Source organism: Narcine bancroftii, chromosome 6 (genome assembly GCF_036971445.1).
Source record: "Narcine bancroftii isolate sNarBan1 chromosome 6, sNarBan1.hap1, whole genome shotgun sequence".
In the NCBI taxonomy this organism is placed as follows: Eukaryota; Metazoa; Chordata; class Chondrichthyes; order Torpediniformes; family Narcinidae; genus Narcine; species Narcine bancroftii.
Window position 1 is genome coordinate 72886178 of NC_091474.1, and position 20205 is coordinate 72906382.

Sequence of the window (20205 nt, forward strand, 5' to 3'; positions counted from 1 at the left end):
GGTAAAATCATATCTCTACCAAACAAACATCTTACCAAAGATCGAATTTGATAATATAAAAACAAAGAATTCTTATCAATACCAAAACCTTCCCTCATCTGATTAAAAGATAAAAATTTACCCTCTTGTAGAGCTTGTCGAAAGAATCAAAGACTTGTTGATCCAAACCAAGGCTTTTATTAGCAAAAGACAGGAGCTCTTCACAGGTGGCCGACCAGTCCGAAATAATCCGACCTGGCTACGGACACAACCCTTTAAGGCCCAGACAATAGGCGTGGCTTAGCTCTCAGCCAATCGCTGTAAGCACAGTCTAGATACAGTAACTATACACGCTATGTACATTGGTGATAGATCTGTACTATCACACCTCTTTAAAACAATCTCCCAAATTTTTCACACCTTTAAATCTCCAATGCAATAAACTTCGATTATGTATTGAAAAACAAATAAGTTGATTATTATACAACAGAGTCAAAGCCGATAATTTACCCCTAGAGCCTGTCATTTTATTTTTATTTATCCATAACTTCATTAAATGTTTTAATATAGGCACATTATATTATTGTAACAAATTTATATTCCATCTAAACAAAAATTGATGTATTTCAAATTCAGAAATATTTGCCATCTCAATTTTGGCCCAACTAGGAGGCAGTACCAAATCCATCAATGAACTAATAAATTTAAGTTGGGCTGCTTCATAATAATTTTATGTGGTCAACGTAATCCCCCTAACTCATATTTCCAAGTTAATTTATTCAAAGCCACTCTCGAAAATTTACCCCTCCATAAAAACTCCCTAACCATTTTATTCAAATATCGAAAAAAAAATTATCAAGTAAATACGGAATAGATTGAAACAAATATTGTATACGTGGAAAGATATTCATCTTAATTGTATTTATCCTACCCATTAAATTAATAGGTAGAGACCTAGTTAATGGTTTATCAGAAAAACGGTGGATAAAACTGAGTGCAGGTCAAACTTTACTAAATTTTCCTTTGCCTCCATCTCAAGCTTTTATTTTGCATCCATCTGTTTCTAAGCATTTCTTTCTTCCTTTTTTATTTGAGCAAGTGTTTGGGACCATCCACTTGTAGCTGGACCTGAACTTGGAATCTGTTTATTCAATCACATCTCTTTGAAATGCTTTCCCACATTGAGAAAGCAGCAGCAATACCAATAGGGCTATCATTAGATGACAAAAAGGCATTTGATAGGGTGGAATGGTGGTGTATTTATTTAAAGTGTTGGGAAAATTTCAGTTAGGACCAATGTTTATAAGTTGGATTAAGGCGATATAAACAACCAAAAGCTAGTTATGTCAAATGGGCTTTTATCTGAATCTTTTAATTTAGAGAGATCTAAATTTTAATTTAGACAGGGTTGCCCTTTGTCACCAGCATTGTTTGCATTGGTGATTGAACCTTTAGCACAATTCACAAGTCAGGAAAGAGATATAAAAGTTATTAAAACAGGATTAGATGAATTTAAGATTAGTTTATTTCTGGATGATATGTTGATTTATTTAATGGAAGCACAAGAGTCATTGAAAGTTTTACAGGAAAAGTTAATGCAATATGGAGAATTATCTGGGAATAAAAGTTAACTTATGCCATTGTCTGAAGCTGATTATACTGTTTGTAAAGGAGTAGCACATTTTAAACAGACTGATCAAATTAAATATTTATGTATTAAAATAGATAGACATATAAATCATTTATATGCTTTAAATTATTTGCCATTATTTTCTGTAATTAAAGAGGATTTAGTTCATTGGAAAGACTTGCCGATAAGTTTAGTTGGTAGAGTAAGTTGTATATAAATGAATGTATTTCCTAGAATAGTATTTTTTCAAACTATTCCTTGTAATATTCTTAGTTTTTTAAAGATTTGAATATAGTTATGAAATGTTTATGGAAGGATAAATTGGCAAGAGTTTCTACTCATCAGTTAATATGGAAATATGAATTATGGGGATTACAACTTCCAAATTTTTAAAATTACTATAAGGCCACTCAGTTAAAATTTATTAATAGAATGTTTGATTTTGATAGTCTTTTGATGTGGGTGGATATAGCATTAAATAGAATTAATGAGGGTAGAAGGGATCAATTTGTTTATAAATGGAATGTTACATTGTTAAGTCACCAATTTTATCTCAATTGATAGATATTTGGGATGGGATAAATAAAGAAATTGGTACTCAAGGTAAAATATCTCGATATACTCCTTTGTTTCAGAATAAACTTTTTCCTTTTATGGTTAATAATTACTTTAAGATTTGGGATCAGAAATGGATTAAAATAGTAAAAAATTGCTTTGAAATAGACCAATTTCTTTCATTTGAAAGCTATCAAAAACCAATTCAGACTCTTTGTTATTATCAAATTAAATTGATGTTGTATGATTCCTTTGGGAAGAATTTGTTTCTTCCAAAAGAGTAGAAATTTGAAACTATGGTTCGTGATGGAGGGAAGAAATGATTTATTTCTGAAATGTATCAATTATTGCAACTGAAAATGTCTAAAATTGATTTGCATAAATCAAGACTCAAATGGGAGAAAGATTTAGGAGTTGATTTGGATAGAGATCTTTGGAAGACTATTTGTAATGATGGTATAACAAAAATTATAAATGCCCAGTATAGACTTTTACTTATAATTTTATACATCAATTATATTTAATTCTGGAGTGTTTAAAAAGATATAATTTGATTCTTTCTGATTTGTTTTTGATGTAATGGTTAGAAAGATACAATTTTACATTCAGTACAGGGTATGATCTTGTGATAAGGTTTAACCTTTTTGGTCTCATCTTGAGGATTATTTACAGAATACTTTGAAAAAAACTTTCTTTAGATTCAAAAATGTTTTAATTGATGATAAATGGAATTTGTTTGGTATATAAAATGGATAAAATAGCTTTCCTGAGACTGGCATTAGCAGTGATGAGGAAATGTATAGCAAGTTCATGGAAAGATCAGGTAGCTTACAGAGATGGCATTCAGAATTAAGGCCCTGTATTCTGTTGGAGAAGCTAACATTTAATTTGAAGGATAAATATTATATTTTTAGGAAGATTTGGAGCCCATATCTGGATTATTTTGGAAAATTTGAAGATTTTGATCTGATGATGTGGGGTTTCATCACTCCATGATGTATTAATTTTTGTTTTGGTTTTCTTCTCCTAGTTTAGGGGCTAATTGGGGTATGTGGGGTAAGAGATGGGGGGGTGTATTATTAAAGGGGTTAGGGGTGGATAGAAGGGTTTTTATATATAAACCATGTTAAATTCAAGGATATATTTGCATTATTGGTGTAATCATGGTTGCTTGTATTTTAAATAAAATATTTTTAAAAAAGCAAAGTAAGTTCCTGTTACTGACATCAACTTGCCAACCCAGCAAACCCGGCCTCTAATGTGGGTGGGAGATTATTGGCTGAAGTTATAATTGGCGTTCTCACATCAACAATAGTAACTGAACTGAAAATCATATCAGGGACTGGTTATTTTAAGGTGAAAACAGTCAAATATTATTTTCGAAATAAAATATTTTCATTAGTCATAACTTGTGCTTGATCTTGACTTGGTTGCAAACTAAAAGGAACGCTTTGATGTTTTAACACCACATACAGGATGTGGTTTTTGTTTCCTTCTGAGTATTTTGTATCCTACGGGTCTCACAAGAAACAAAACTATCTTAACGGCTAGCTGGTTTGCAGCTTTGAAAATGGTTTCAGTGTACAGCTGGTTTAAAATATTCCCAACTTTCATTTTCTTATTCGGTAAGTACGAAAGATTTCTTTAAAAGAAATGGCGTTGAGGAACTAATCTGTTCAGGTTTGTTAAACCGTCGTGGTTTATTGGCTCTTTTGGATGGGTTATTTGAGCATATAGGCATGGCCTCTAACATCTCGTTAGGTGCTTGGCAAGGACTCAAAGGAAAAGAAAACGGCAGATATTGTGCCAAAACCGGTGGTTCCTTGGTGTGAAAATCTGATTATTCCTGTGATCCGATCAATTTTCTCAGATGATTCACTCAGTTAATGTTTTATCTGCATCAGTTTGCTCAAGCCCTACAAAATCATTTCATTCTTGAATGCTCTTCCAGATTCATTCACACAAATTACTTTAGGGCAAACTTTTGTATTGCACCTCAAATAAGGTTGAACTTTGGAGTTTTGGTGAACTTAAGTTGGGTAATGTCTGTTTGCTCAATTATGTTGAGTTTTTTAATTAAATAAAAATCTGTTATCTTTTGTGAATGATTGAATAAGAAGTGTAGTGGGTGTGGTGTGAAAAGTATTAACATTTGGTCCATAGTTTTTTAACCTTAGTTTCTGTTCCAAATCTCCCCTGTGATGGAAGTCACACAATTCTTTTGCAATGGGAAGTGTGAACATCTGACCGGATTATCATTTACCTTGCTGAGCTATTTCGACAGCGCTGACTGTGTTTTGGCTGTGGGGAGCTCTGCCCTGCCAGCCCATGCTGTTTTGCTGTCCTATAGAATAGATGGCAGGGTTTTGGTAACTTGGTTACAGAGGCGTCCATCAATCTGAGTGAGAGAAATCTCCCATATCCCCAAATGTTGTTTTGCCAGTTCATGGTTCTTGCAGCTGTCCTCCTTGAGTTGCCACCATCTTATTTGATTGGCAGAGCCTTCTATTTAAATATTGTGGTGCTTGGTGAAGGCCAGACAGTTGTCTCTTCTCCTTTTGGTTACTTTTGTTTCAGTGATTCTTTGTTTTCCATTCCTGCTCAAGAATGAGGGATCGCACTACTCTATCAAATCTCTGACTGCTTCCCACTGCCTGCCTTGATGAAGGGTTTAGACTTGAAATGTTGACTGTTCTTTTACTTCCTCTGATGCTGCTTGGCCCTGATGAGTTCCTCCAGCTGATTGTTTTGCCTGTTTTTCATATTGCTAGCAGTGATCATCAAGGATCCACGCACACACTGTTCTCGCTGCTGCCCTCAGGAAAGAGGTATCAGTGCCACAAGACTCACACCACCAGGTTCAGGAACAGCTGCTACCCCTCCACCATCAGACTCCTCAATGACAATTTCAATCAGGGACTTGTTTAAGGACTCTTGCTTGTGCACTTTATTGATTTTTCTCTTTGTTCTCTTGGTATTGCACAGTCAGTTTGTTTACATTCATTATCTGTTTACAGTTTGTTACCGTTTATGCTGTGTGCAGTTTATTTTTTGCACTACTTCAGTAATTCTTCCATGCTTGCAAAAAAATAAATCTGAGTTTTATATGATGTCATATGTGTACTCAGACAATAAATCTGAAATCTTTAAAATCTGCCAAACTGATAAGGCCACTTGACTGAAAGGTGGTGACATTTGAACACAACGACATCTCAAACTGGCATCAATGTGCCGACACATTGGGTAAGAGTCAGCTAGTGTTGGTTCATCTCCCTTACAGATGAAATACTGACAGTGCTACAACACTTTCAGAATTACTTGGGGTGAGGTGAACTCTCGCAGAATCAGACAGCAATAAGGAAGTGTACTGGAGTGAGATGGATCAGCTGGTTGAACAGTGTCACAACAATCTTGCACTCAATGTTAGGAAAACCAAGGAAATGATTGTAGACTTCAGGAAGGAGATATCAGGAGAGCACAAACCAGCCCTTGTCGAAGCGCCAGCAGTGCAAAGGGTCAAGAACTTCAAATTCTTGCTTGTCAACATCTCTGAAGATCTGAGGCCTCCATATTGAGGCAATCACAAAGAAGGCTTGCTAGTGGCTATACTTTGTGAGAAGTTTGAGAAGATTTGGTATGTCACGGAAGACTCTTGCAAATTTCTACAGTGTACAGTGGAGAGCATTCTGATCGGTTGCATCACTGGGTGTTATGGAGGTGCAGGACCGGAAAAGGCTACAGAGTTGTGAATTTGCCCAGTGCCATCATGGGGATTAATTTTCAATCCATGTAAGACATCTACAGGAGGCAGACTCTATCCTCAAGGAGTCTCACCACCCAGGCCATCATCAGGAAGGAGCCTGAAGAAGAACACCCAATGATGTTCTTCCCCTCTGACATCAGATATCTGAATGGACAATGAACCTTTTTTTTTGCACTAATTCTTTTAGAAAGTGATTTATAGCAATTTTCCCCTGTACTGCTGCCGCAAAACAACAAATTATGTGACACATTCTGATTCAGTTTGCTCACCCTTCAATCATCCCATCTCATCCTTTCTCTCCTCTGGTATTGCACAGTCTCCTTTTATTGTGAAGTCAACACAAACAAGATCAGAGAAGCAATGTATCCTCCTGCACTCCCACAGACTCAATCTCCAACAGTGAAGCTTCTAGAATCACAAAGTCATGAAGCTATACAGAAACAGACCTTCAGCCTAACTTGTCCATAATAACCAAATCTCCCACATTAAATTTGCCCAATATCTCTTGCCACCTTTCCTATCCATTCACCTGTCTAAAAGTGTTTCAAAGATTGGAATTGTATTTACCTCTACAGCATCCTCTGGCAGCCCATTTCTGATATCCAGTGTCCTAAAGAATAAAAAAACAGTGATCAGCAGAAATGCTCAGTGGAAGAAATTTAAAAAAAAATCTGTTGGAATCCCTGCTGCTGGGAGTTTTCTAGGCATTGACTAAAGCAGCAGCGACAACATATCAAGATTTTGTGAAATGAATCAAAATTTATTGTCATGAACATGTCATGAAATTCATTATTTTGTGGCAGCTTCAAAGAACATTAAAATAAGCCACCTTAGAAAACAAAATTAGCGCAAGAAAAATTAAAAAAAAATGTCTAAGTGAGGCAGTGTCTTTGGTTCATTGATTATTCAGGAATCTGATGGTGACGGGGAAGAAGCTGCCCTTGTGATACTGAGTGCTCATCTTCAGGCTCCTGTACCTTTTTTCCGATGGTAGCAGAGTGAAGAGGGCATGGCCTGGTTGGTGGGGGGTCTTTGAGGATAGAGGCTGCTCTTTTAAGACACCACCTCTTGCCTCGATGGAGTGAAGTCCGGTGCCCATGAGTTTATTTTGTGTAGGGACCTCCACACCAGCCAGAATACTCTCCATGATGCACTTATAGAAGTTTTTGAGCCTTTGGTAACATGCCAAATTTCTCAAACACCTCACCTCAAACATGCATCGGCATGGACAAATCTTTTGAGATATTGACACCCAGGAAGTTGAAGTTCTTGATCCTCTCCACTACTGAGCCCTCAATAGGACTGTTTCATGCTCTCCTGATTTTCTCCTGAAGTCCACAGTCATCTCCTTGGTTTTGTTAATGTTGAGCCATTACTCAATTAGCTGATCTACCTTCCTCCTATACGCTTCCTCATTGTGGTCTGTGATTCTGCCGTCAACCGTGGTGTCATCGGCAATTTTGTAGATGACATTTGAATTGCGCCTGCCCACACAGTCGTGGGTGTATTGTGAGTAGAACAGTGGGCTAAGCACATATCCTTGAGGGGCACCTGAGCTAATGATCATCAGTGAGGAAAAGACATTAATTCTGAGTCTCATTAGCTGTGGTCTTCTGATGAAGTCAAGGATCCAGTTGCAGAGGCCCAGGGCTTGGAACTTGTTGACCAGCACTGAGGGAATAATGGTGTTGAAGGCTGAGGTGTAGTTGATGAAGAACAGCAGTATGCATGAGTTGCTGTTTTCTAGGTAATCAATAACTGTTGGAATTGCATTGAGATTATTCGAAACAGATGACAGAAATGAAAGCGTTTCCGGTAGAGTAGAGCTGATGGTGCGTATGATGTTATGAGATAAGGCCACTGCACTTCTGCCAGCTAGTGGAAAACTGCTGACAGAAATGAGTCCAGGATTTTAATCCTTTACAATCAGCGCTCAGATCTAAAGTGAGCCAACACAGATTTGACAAGCTTGGGCAGATGGAGCATTTGCCGTTTCACTCACAATTCAGCTCACTTGACTTTTTTACAGAAACATGATATTAAGCTCAGCCTTTGCTGGAGCTTTGTCCGGTAACCTTGAAGAAAAAAGATGCTGGAAATGCTGGAGGAACTCAGTGTCCATAGGAGGTAAAGGTGTATTACTGATGTTTCAAGCCTGAGCCCCTCCTCAGGGTGCAGTAAGACCCCTGGTATTCGGCAGCTATGGGGAATGGTAGTTGCGTATAAGTGTATTTTGTATATAAGGGGGTTTCTTGAAACTTTCTCTTACAATGCCTAACTAATACACCTGCATTCAGAATAAACAGCTTAAACGAAAAAAAATACTGCTCTGTACTTACACTGAACAAACTTCACCTGCATGAATATATAAATCTTAAAGCATTTTACTTTTTTAGTCACATGCTTTGAAAACATTTAACCTGTTGCTGCATCTGCAGGTTCCTCCCCCTCCACGGATGAAAAATAACATTATAGTTAATTAACCCCTCCCCTCCCCCAAATTTACAGATGTCTCCAATGGTGAGTGGCATCAACCAGCTCTTCATCCTCGGCAAAGCCATTGTGGCTTCACGCAACTTTATTCAAACAGCTGCTATGAGCAAAGCCCAGACAAGGCCCTCCCTCCACTGGCTGAATATTTGACGTTTTACTTCAGAGAACATCTACAATTTTAAACTTGTGTATTATTTACCTATTATTATTTTCTAATTTATTTTAATATTTTTACTGCCCTTTTCTTTTCCAGTTGAATTCTGGATAACATGAGTTTTATTGTGTAAGCAAAAAACAGACAGGCATCTGAACTGGGAGAGAAAGGGGGGGGGGAGTCGTTCAGACCAACAAACAAAAGGTGTTAATTGGATGCAATAAGAAAAGGTGAGCTTCAGTTTTGACTCTGAAAGTAGACTGGGGGGGGGGGGAGAGAGAGAGGAGACAGGAAAAAGCTGGGGTGGGGGGAGGTTCAATATAAACAGGAGAAGTTGATGTTAGCCATCCAGTTGAAGGGCTCACTGCTCTCCATCTGCACTCCCTGCTGCTCAAGTTCTACGACCATGTAACATCTGGGCACCCTCCAACCGGATGTCATTAATCGACTTCTCTGGTTTCTGTTAAAATTTCTCCCTCATCTTTGTCCCTGTCTCCTTCCCTCCCATTCTATCTCTATCTTACCCTTTCCCTCTGACTCCTTTCCCAGAGCCCCATCAATTCTCACCTTTCCTCATCTAATTAATACATTTAGCCTGTTGGTCTGGAGTCTCCTCCCCCTCCCATTCTCCCCCTCGCCCCAGCCCTTTAATCCAAATACTTTTTGCTTACACCAGTGGTTCTCACCATTTTTCCTTCCACTCGCATACCACGTTCAGTAATGTCCTACTAGCCACAGAACACAAGGGCAGCCCAGTTGGTGTAGCGGTTAGTGCAACGCTTTTATAGCACCAGCAATTGGGACTGGACTGGGATTTGAATCCCACAATGTCTGTAAGGAGTTTGTACAGTCTTCCCGTGTCTGTATGGATTTTCTCCAGGGAATCCTGTTTCCTCCTCCTGTTCAAAACAGACTGGGGGTGTGAGTTAATGGGGTGTAAATTGGACAGCATGAGCTCATGGGCCAAAATAGCCTGTTACTGTGCTGAATCCCAAAATTAAAATTAAATTAAAAAAATAAAATTAACATCTATGGCATCCTATACCATGGGTGCTCTGTGGTTAATATTTTTATATTGATTGTCCTTCAGTTTGAAGAAGACACGTTGTTATGTGATTCATCTGTGGACACCAAGGTGAGTTTGAAGTCCCAATCTGGAAGCACAGAGTCTAGCACAACGGGGGCTCTGGAGGTCCATTGTTGTAGTAACTGTGGCTGCTGCTTTGTGACGCCATTCACTGTTTTCCATCAGTTTTTGCATGTGCCTGTCTTCAAAACTGGTGTCGGTTTCATCGCACAGGCCTCACCAACGGGATCTGTAAGCAGCCGCAGCTTCTAGTTCTCTTTGCAGGATGCCACAGTAGCGTAGGATTTCCTTCAGTGTCTTTATAGCGCTTGTGTGGACGACCTTGAAGTTTCCTCTGGTCTCCAGTTCGCCAAAGGGCATCTGGTGAGGCATACGGTGGTCATCCATTCTGATGACGTGTCCCACCCACAGCATCTGGGCTCTGATGATCAGGGACTTGATGCTGATGGACTTTGTGCTACCCAAGACCTCCAGGTTGGAGACAAAGTCTTGCCAACAGATGCCAAGGATGGAATGGAGGGTACGCATGTGGAATTTCTCTAGTTGTTTGATGTATCGTTGGTACAAGAGTCCAGGTCTTACATCCATATAGGAGAGAAGGGATGACCACAGCTCAGTAGACTTTCAGTCTTGTGAGATGCAGATGTTATGTTGATTGAGCACTCTGGTACACATCCTCCCCTGAGCCTGGCTGGCCTCCTTGATCCAGGAGTCAATTTTTTTTGTCTAAAGACCTATCACTTGAGATGATGCTCCCCAAGTATTTGAACTGTTTACATTTGTCCGCTGGATGTTGTCAACAGTGATTTTTGGTTCTACGATGTGTGAAGTCTGGCCCTGGCAGAATGTGGTTAGTAAGGGATTTCTTAAGGTGGTATGAGAACCACTGGCTTATACATTGAAGAAGGGCTCAGCCCAAAAAGTTGGTAATATATCTTTACCTCCTGTGTATGCTGCAAGACTAGCTGAGTTCCTCCAGCATTTGTTTTTTCTGTTATTTGGCTGGGTTTGTCTCCATTGGTCTGAGCTAAACCAAACTTCTGCAAGTTGGCAGGCAGCCTGAACTGAACACTCCTGACAGAACTTGCAAAAAAAAGTGTTGACAAGGGAATATTATTACCACCCTGGAGCAATTCTCTCAAAGTTCTTTTGTTAATGGGGAAATTATGTCTGAAGATTAACCCTGGCACTTTCATGGACACCTATTTAGCCGATGAATTGCCACAGATGTACAGATGAGTTTTTTTGCAGATACCTTGCAGAATAAAAACGCTGCCAAGAATAATAACAAGAGACAAGCTGAAAGAAGTTAGATAAATAAAGGATTTTAAAAAATCATTAGCGTTCAATTCACTTGCTGGGAACTATGCAGTAGTCAGAATATTTATTTCATATGTTCAAAGTGCAGAAGTTGGTGTATAAAGCTGAACAAGCCATCATTGAATTGTTCACTTGAGAATGGCCTTGTAAACTAAATATTTGTAGAACAGAAATCCTCTCCAAAGAATGAGGGTAATGCTATTACAGCACCAGTGATCAGGGTTCAAATCCCACACTATCAGTACATTCTCTCCGTGTCCATGTGGGCTTTCTCCAGGTGCTCTGGTTTCCTCCCACCCTCCAAAATCGTACGTGGTTTGTCGGTTTATTTGGTGTAATTGGCTCCATGGGTTTCATGGGCCAGAAGGGCCTTCCAACATGCTGTATCTTTAAAATTTAAACATTAAATAAATGAAGTTAAACATCAACCACACTTTATCTTTGGAAGTAATATTGTGTGACTGGAAAAAGCAGCTCCACAAGGATATTTGCACCTCTTGCAGGGACAAGGTACCTGATTCTGATGCTTGAGACGAGATGCAAGTCCTTTTAGTGGGATGTGAGGTTTAAATGGCAGTATTTAAAGGAATAGAGGATGTTACAAATCCACCTACGATAAAACAGTCACAGGACATATCAAATTGTATGATGGATATTTTATCAACCACAAATGTGCAATAGATAAATCTGGATCAACATGTCAAAAGGTACATGTTGTTGAACATATCTTGTCTTATTAATTGGATGTTGGCATCCATGAGCTCACCAATTGTCAGATCATAGGAGTTTTTTGTAGTACTGGATGTTTACGTTGAAGGAGGTTACAGATTGAGCTGCTGGGTCACGGTGCTTGGCACTAACATGACTGTTGCTTCTGATCAGCTTTGAAAAACTCCAAGCAGCATCCTCTTGGGATTCTGCCAAGTGCCATTTTCTCGAACACTGCCATTGGTACTGGTCTAAACAGTTTTCACAAAGTGGCAGTGCTGTTACAGTGCCAGCGAATGGGATTCAAATCTGCTGCTGTTTGAATGCTCTCCCCGGGGCTACTTTGGTTTCCTCCAGGTGCTCCAGTTTCCTCCCACCCTCCAAAACATAAGGGGGTTGCAGGACAATCGGGAGGCATGGGCTTTTGCGCCAAAAGGGCCTGTTACTGTGTTGTATGTCTAAATTATTTTAAAGAAATACATTTAAACACCCACTTACCTCCCAGTTCAAGACTGAGATTAACTGAGAACTTTTGCAGGGAACAAAGAGAAGTTATAGCAGTTGTCTGCTAACATGTTTAAAATTAACAGGGCCACAGCATGCCTGAACGGCAGGAACTCCACTGGGGTGGAGAAGGGCTCTGAGAATTATTTTTTGGATGTGAACTGTACATTTAAACATCTGGTCAAACCATCTTCACTTTAGGCTCATGTTTCCTGCAGACGTTCATGCTATGTGGGCCTCCCTAGTTCTGACATTAAATATTCCTTTTATTATCTGATCAGTCATGTAGGTTGCTGTTCCTGGGGAAACGGCCTTCTGTAGTATACTGCCCTGCAATGAGGGGAACCAGTTCAGAGGGTGCAAGGAGTGATGAGCCTGAACACAGCTCAGCCACAAACAAGGATCTTTATTTGCACACAACCTGAAACCTGGAAGGGAGCTGGGGTTCATTCTCAGGGGCAAAAGAGAGCTACCCCACATTGTGCAGTTTATACTGCAGTTGGCTCCATGTGGAGGGGCCAGCTTGGGTACGGCCAAATATCCAAGAGAGCCATTCAAGAGGTGTGCCCTCACCTTGATTGACATGGAGACTTTCCATCTGCCTGGTCAGATGCCCTCTAGCAGCAAGCACATAGAAATTCTTTTGTTGGGAGCAGTTTCCTATCCGGCCTGTTGGATAATCCTTTGGATACCATGCCCAGTCCATTGCCCTTTTGGTCTCTCTTCCTGAGCCACCTTCTTTATTAAATTGTAATTTAGAAATACAACCTGGTTACAGACCCACCCCCCCACCCCCGGCTCTCGAGCCCATGCTGCCCAGTGACACCCTTGAGGCCTACAAACCCGTATATCTTTGGAATGTGGGAGGAAATCCATGCGGACACAGGAGGAATGTACAGAGTGGGATTTGAACCCCAGTCTCTGGCACTGTGACAGCGTTGCGCTAACTGTACTACTCATGATCTTCTACCTCACTGGATGTGCGGTGACTGTATTTTGCCTTGTGCTCTGTAAAACCTGTTCTCAGCCACAACCAGGAAAACCTGCAATGATGGAAGGGCTTCTCATACGCAACACCAGTGATGTACAACACATTCACTGCAAACCACCTGTGGATAATTGGTAACCCAGAAGAGGTTCATGGAATTCTGGATTGCAAATTAAAATGAGCCATAGATGTGATGTAATTATCACATGGAGCATCCATGTGGATTCCAACCCTTGAAGAGTAATTTGGTGGGAATGAGAAGCAGTTTGAAGTTTATGGATGTTTTATTCTTAGTCATTGAATGTGGCAGATGTTTGTTAATAACCAGCAGTTAGCTGCCCATCATGCTCCTTGACAGCTGAGACTCAACTTGCTGTCATGTTTGACCATAGCAACCTCACTGAACCTGCCTGCTTCCACCTTGGGTTTTGCCCTTCCCTTGGCCCCTCCATTCCTGAAATCTTCGTTGGTTTCCCCCCCCGGACTTTATGTTTTCAACCCACATCAAGGTGTTCATTCTGTGCTCAGAACTCAAGCCATCCAAATTCTGCTGCCCATATCCCATTGTGGACAGGGTCCCGTCCAGCCACTGCTCTGCAATACTTCCCACAAAGCTCGATCACCACTCCGGACACGTGCAATAACTCCAGAACATTACTGAGGTGGGGCAGCAGTGTCAGACTTGATGATAGACTGTTTAAATGAAGACTCTTCCTGCTCTCTCTGGGAAATGGCACTATTCTACATAGAGCATGGAATTACCCTAGAATTGCAGTCTACATTACTGAAGAAACAGTCATTTTTCTCTCATGGGAGTTTGCTGTGTGCCAATTGGCTGTTGTGTTTCCTGTTGTATGGAAGTGACTGATTTGCATTTGAATATTCCTGGCCACAAGGTCTGCAGGGATGCAGACCAAACAATGCCTGGAGCAGGACTAGGCAGTTCAGCCCCTCTAAAAGGCTCTGCTGTTGATATGGCTTAATATTATGGCTTTTTTCTACCCAACCTCATGATGGCAAATGGCAACATGTCAGTGCTGCTGTTACAGCAGCGCTGTTGCTGGTGCAGGCATGCAGAGTGAGGGGAGTGGAGACGGAGCTTTCCCGCAGGGTCCAACTGCTGTTGACTCCTTACAGGCTTTAAATGACCTGTTAAAGGAGCCAATAATAGTTTTATTCAAAGTACTGTCTGTAAACATGATGGCGATGCCCATGATCGGCAGTGGTCACGAGGGGTTGCCGACTCTGGGAAAGCAAAGGTCTGGTGCAGGGCACCACTCATCTCCCTCCCACCTAGCTCCCCTGTTTGAGAAGGAGAAGCAGAGGAGATGACCACAGGACAGTATACATGGCAGTAGAGCAACGAGGGGTTCTGCGGCAGAGGAACAAACAGGCGGTGGGTTGTTAGCGACTCGAGGCAAGGAACCCACACAGGCTGCTGGAAATTGTGGTCAAAGGATTCACACCAGATGGCCGACGGCTGGAGACTGGCTGAAGGGGTATCAGGTATCGGACTGGGATGTGAGAGGGTACCGAGGGTGCTGAAGGGTTCCTAATCGTGTTGGAGACTCTGATCTGGAGCTCGGGTTGCCGATGGTTTGGACAAGAGGCTGTAGGGGCTACAGAAGTGCTGGAGACAGATCTATGGACACTTGGTGACTCCTTTGCTTCTCTTTCTCTGAACGCTTGGCAACTTCTGCTGATGCTGAATCTGTCTGCCCTTCGACAGACAAAGCACAATTTCATGGAATATTACGCTGTTTTTATTACATGATAATAAAGGAATCTTGAATGATGTTGGCTGCCTTCTCGAGGCATAGCTGTCCTCAATGGATGGACCTGGCTATGTTCCCCGGGCACTCGATTTACCAAACCAGGCTGTAATGAATCAGTCAGTATACTTTCCACAGTGCACTTGTACAAGTTTAACAGAGTATTTGACAGCATACCAAATCTCCTCAGAAAGTAGAGGGGTTCATGAGCCTCCTTCTCAGTTAGCTCCAGGAGAGGTCTTCTGAAATATGGATCCCCAGGAGCTTGAAGGTACTAACTCTCCACCTTCATCCCATCACTGCGACAGGTGTGTGGCCCTCGACACCACCCCCCCCACCCCCCGATCAACAATAAGCTCCTAGGTGAGTGGTTGTCAACCACTTTGTGATAGTACAGATTCTATCACCAATGTGTATATGTATAGATTGTAGTGTAGGATGACTGTGATTGGCTGAGAGTGTAGCCACACCTACTGGCAGGTCTTAAAGGTTTGGTTCTAGCCAGACCAGGTCATTCTGGACTGGACTGGTTGACCTACTTGTGATATGCTCCAGTCTTGGTTTGGATCAACAAGTCTTTGGTTCTTTCAACGTGCTCTACAATTACACACTTTTTCTTCCCCAAACTCATATCACCTTAAGTAATCTCACTAACCTAATCCTATGCTCTGTGGTTAGTAAGGGACTACTTGAGGTGGTATGTGAGTGGAAAAAGTATGTCTGAGGTCTTGGAGATGCTGAGAGTGAGATTGTTGTCCTGGCCCCACCCAACCAGATTCTCGATCTCCATGTTGCATTCTGACTCATCATTTCCAGTTACTTGGCCAGCAATGCTGGTAATGTCAGTGAATTTGTACATTAGAGTTGAACTTGGCTGCACAGTCATGGGTGTACAAGGAGTTGAGCAGTGGATTAAACTTCCTGCATTCAGCTTTTTGTCAGAGTCTGAAAAGAACTACTGCACAACTTACAATAAACACACAAACTGCACTGTTATTACTTTTAATATCAGAACCTGCTTCCTCAATTAGGAATCTTGGAACAGGAATTCAAAGTTAGTTCTCAAAGGTCAGTCATGCCTTTTACTGAATGCCTAGACTTCCTGTTTATGCAGCAGAATGAACTCGCTGGTTATAATGAGGAGACTTTGCACATTGGAGGGTGCAAAGGAAGCTTACAGTGGGTGAAGACAATGAACAACCCCACCCCCCCACCCCCCCCCCCTTGGGCAGCATTCCCTTGAGGTGGGCTGGGGTGAAAGATACTCTATTCACTGTATCAGCATGGACATGAATGATCTTCTCACCATCAACTACCCCTCTGCCTCTCCAGGGAGATGCTGAGGAGACTCTGTGGTAGTTGGAAGCACATTGTTGGGCCATTGGAAGGGTCCACCCCTCAGGGAAGGTTTGTCCCTCATCTGTGATATTTATAAATTGCAGAACCAGGCCCAGAATGTTGTCCCATGCGACAGGAGAGTTCAAGAACATAGGAACACAACAGGAGCAGGATCCAGCCATCCGGCCCGTTGAGCCTGCTCTGCCATTCAATGTGATCATGGCTGATCTGATGAGACTCCTCTCCACTGACCTGCCTCTTCCCCATATCCCTTAATTCCCCCACTTTGCAAAAAATCTATCCAACCTTGACTAATATGTTTGCTGAAGTCGTCTCCACTGCTTCAGGGGGCAGTGAATTCCACAGCTTCAACACCCTCTGGGAAAAGCAGTTCCTCCTCATCTCCATCCTAAATCTATGACCCTGTATTGTGAGGCTATGTCCCCTAGTTCTAGACTCCCCACCAATGGAAACTACTTACCTACCTCAATCTTAACTGCCTTTCACAATTTTGATTTGGAAATGCCTAAATTGGAGGGCATTCAGAAAAGCTGCATTCAGTGGATACCTGAAAATGAAGTGGCTGTGTCATAGGCAGTGATTGAGCAGGGTTATGCCTCTGTTCCTTGGAGTTTAGAAGGTGGGATGGCCTCACTGACTCAAATGCAATGCTGAGGGGGATTGCAGGATGGGAGTGCGTGGAACTAGAGGGATCTCCTGGACGTCTCTGCCTCAGTGTGGTTTGGAAGGTGAGCCACTGAATATATTTGAGGCCTACAGTCGAAACAAGGGTGGGGAAGTGGAACAGAAGCTGGGCCATGCTCTTATGGAATGATGGAGAACGATGAAAAATCTTGGAGGCCAGTGTGGCACCAGGGGTCTGTGTGAATTTCAGTGAATTTAGAAACACAAAACATTGAGGTTGATTTTTGTTCCCATTGTTTTGTGTGTGAAGCCAATTTTTTTCTGCCTGGCATTCTCTGAAATAGTTAAACGATAGACAGCATTAGTCCAGGAAGTTGGGAGTGTCTATAATAAGGAAGAACGTGTGCAGTAGCTTCCTTAGTCAGATGTCATGCAGAGGCAATGGATGTTAGGAGAGGTGAGTCAGATATACGTGAGGGATGAGGAGTGAGAGTGTTGCTTAGCTGTAAATTTTAGCTGTTTCTCGCACACAATGCTGTGGAGATTTTGTGGTTGTAACAAGCAGAATAGATAAATCTGTGGATGTGGTGCATGCGTACTTTCCAGAGGCCTTTCAGGTGGTGCTGGAGATTATTAGGAAAATCTGAGCATGTGATAATTGGAGGAAATATACTGGCCTGATTGAGGATTGGTTTATGGATAGAACACAGAGTGGGGATAATGTGGTCATTTCCTATCGGAAAACTGGAAGAGCTGTAATCTCTATCAATGATTTAGACAAGAGGACTAAATGCTGTTTGTTGAGATACAAAGCTTGGTGAGGTGGATGTAGCGAAGCTTCAGGCACAGAGACCTGCCAAGGGCAGGTTAAATCTAATGTGGCAGATGGGAGTTCAACTGCTTTGATGGGAAAATCAGAAAGGCAAAGTTTGAAAGGAGTTGGTACCTCAAAGTATCTGAACCATAGAAAGCCAACATGCAGGCACAAGTGATGATGAAACCAAATTGTATAACATCCTCAGCAAGAGTATTTGATACAAGAATAAAGTATCTCTGTGCAATCCTACTGAGTTCTGGCAAAATGGTTCCTGAAATATTGTGGACCACTGCTTTCTCCACCTAAGCAAGGATATACTTGTGAAAAAGGCAGTACACAGATTTATTTGTTGCATGTTGTCTTGTCTAATAGTAATGTACTATCAGGGTTTTATTAACTAAAGGCTGGGAGGAAGGGGGAGCATGCAAAGGGTAGGATCAGTCTCAGGAGGCGTGTCCAGCCAGCAGCAGCCAATCACGGCATAACAATGGTTTACCACATTCACTCCTCCTTTTTAAGAAGAGTCCTGCATTCTGAAGCATTTGTACACTGTGCCTCCAACAGTCAGGGTCACTACACAGGATCCCAGGGTGGCTGCTGTGTATGGATTTGGGTGCAAGTGATATCCTGTGTTTGGCGGGCCATACTTTAAAAGACAGTTGTTTAGCGGTATTGGGATGGATAAAACTTTTTGTATTCCCACTATCGAATGTCAGTTTACCTGGACATCCATCATGGACCTGGCAAGTTCGTGCCGAGCCTCCTGGTTCAGGGTGAGAGAGGCAACTATAGACTTGTTGTCAGAGTCTGATGGGTACCCACAAGATGGCTGTCCTCTGCTCCAAGATGGCTGGCCTTGACCTCGTGGTGTCGTATGACTGGGAAGATGGTGTTTGGCCATCCAAAATGGTGGCCCCATGACTCGCACATGGCATCACTGGTGTGCAGGGAAGATTGCGCTGATTACGCAGCCCTAAACTGAGACTGAACGCACGTGGCAGTGCTAGATTTTGTGGATGGTTTGGACTGGAAAACTTTGGCGGAGTGCCCCTTCAGGCACCTTCAGCAGGCTGCATCCTTGGCAGGGCAACATTTCCTCTGATGCTGACCCTGCCTGCAGAAGTAGTAATTGAGGAGATCACCTGCAACGGTGGCTGAGGTCAGATCACTAGAGGAGTGGGATGGTGTAGGAGACCAGTCACTGACCCAGGATAGCAATGCCCATAGCAGCCGAGTAGTCATCTGAGTTCTGGAGGGTCACCTCCAGCATCTGTGTTCAATCGCCTTTCGTAGATTGAGTACCTTTTGTTCCAGTAGTTGTTGCTGTATGTACCCAGCGCAGTTCCCAGCCAAGTAAGCATCTCTGATGAGGTCCTCTGCATTCTGGGCGGCCAACACGTCCTTGCAGTCGCAAGCGCTGCACAGGTTCTGGAGAGCCCACACGAACTTGGCGCTTGACTTACCAGGTTGCCGTTTTCTGGTGGCCAGGAGGTGCCTGGTATAGACCTCATTAACCTTCCTATGATACTGGGCCTTGGTACGAGCTGGCGTCACTGATCAATGGGAAAACTTGGGGCCCGACACGCGACACTAGTAGTCTCAGTCGGTTAGCATCTGTGGTGATGGCGCCAGTGGCTGCCACCAGAAAGTTTTCAAAGCGGAGGTGGGGGTAGGGAGGTGGATTTCAAATTGATTACATCCTTCTCTCAAATATATTTAGAATGTATTACAGTCCAGCATGGGTACAGGCTTTTTAGCCCATCATGTCTGTGGTGACCATGGTTTCACTTTAAACTGCACACCTGCCTGTGGTTGGTCACTATCCCTCCATCCTCTCCCTGTCTAAATACATCTTAAATGTTGTGATTGTTGCATATTATCTTGGATATGTTAACCTTGTAATAATGTTTCATGGTTTTCATTAATGATGAAACATACAGAATATAGAGAGGATGTCACGATGGGTAATTATTCAAGTTCGGTTATTATTATCCTATAGAACAAATGAAATAATAAAACTACACCAGGTACCTGTAGAACAATATGATGTGTGTTACTGTAAAAGGCAGATGTTCTGATTTACGGAGCAATCTGTTTACACACAGTTCTCAGGAACGGAGCCCCTACGGAACTTTGGGACTACCTGCATTCTTTAAATGTTTTTACATTTATTTGTATATTTAAATTTAAAATTAAATTTTAATTTTCAAAAATGTAGACATACAGCACGGTAACAGGTCCTTCCGGCCCACGAGCTTGAATATTGGAAGCCTAATAGCTTGAATACGCCTGGGACTGTCTGATCTCGGAGGCTCAGGATTGGTCAGGACATAGAGGAGGGGAAACTGCCTGGGAACATCAGGTGCTGCAGATTTCTGTGAGGGGCGCTGGACAAAGTGGCAACTCTCTGTTTGCCTTACAGGAGACAAAAGTTGAAGAATTTCATGTACTT

At 42.0% G+C, this 20205-nt stretch overlaps 1 protein-coding gene across 4 annotated transcripts in view; it reads left to right on the forward strand.

Moving 5' to 3' along the window:
- The window catches only part of LOC138736212 (transmembrane protein 273-like), a 36193-nt gene that overhangs the window by 4422 nt on the left and 11566 nt on the right, over nucleotides 1-20205 (forward strand). The window contains exon 1 of one of the 4 annotated variants that reach the window (XM_069885339.1): nucleotides 3659-3789. The exons of 1 other annotated variant lie outside the window; for it this stretch is intronic. In XM_069885339.1, the coding sequence (XP_069741440.1) occupies nucleotides 3735-3789 (55 nt within the window). In that variant the 5' untranslated portion in view covers nucleotides 3659-3734. Of the gene's footprint in view, nucleotides 1-3658; nucleotides 3790-17342; nucleotides 17394-18447; nucleotides 18527-20205 lie in introns of those variants that run through there. 2 more of the 4 variants (XM_069885340.1, XM_069885337.1) reach the window with 2 other exon arrangements.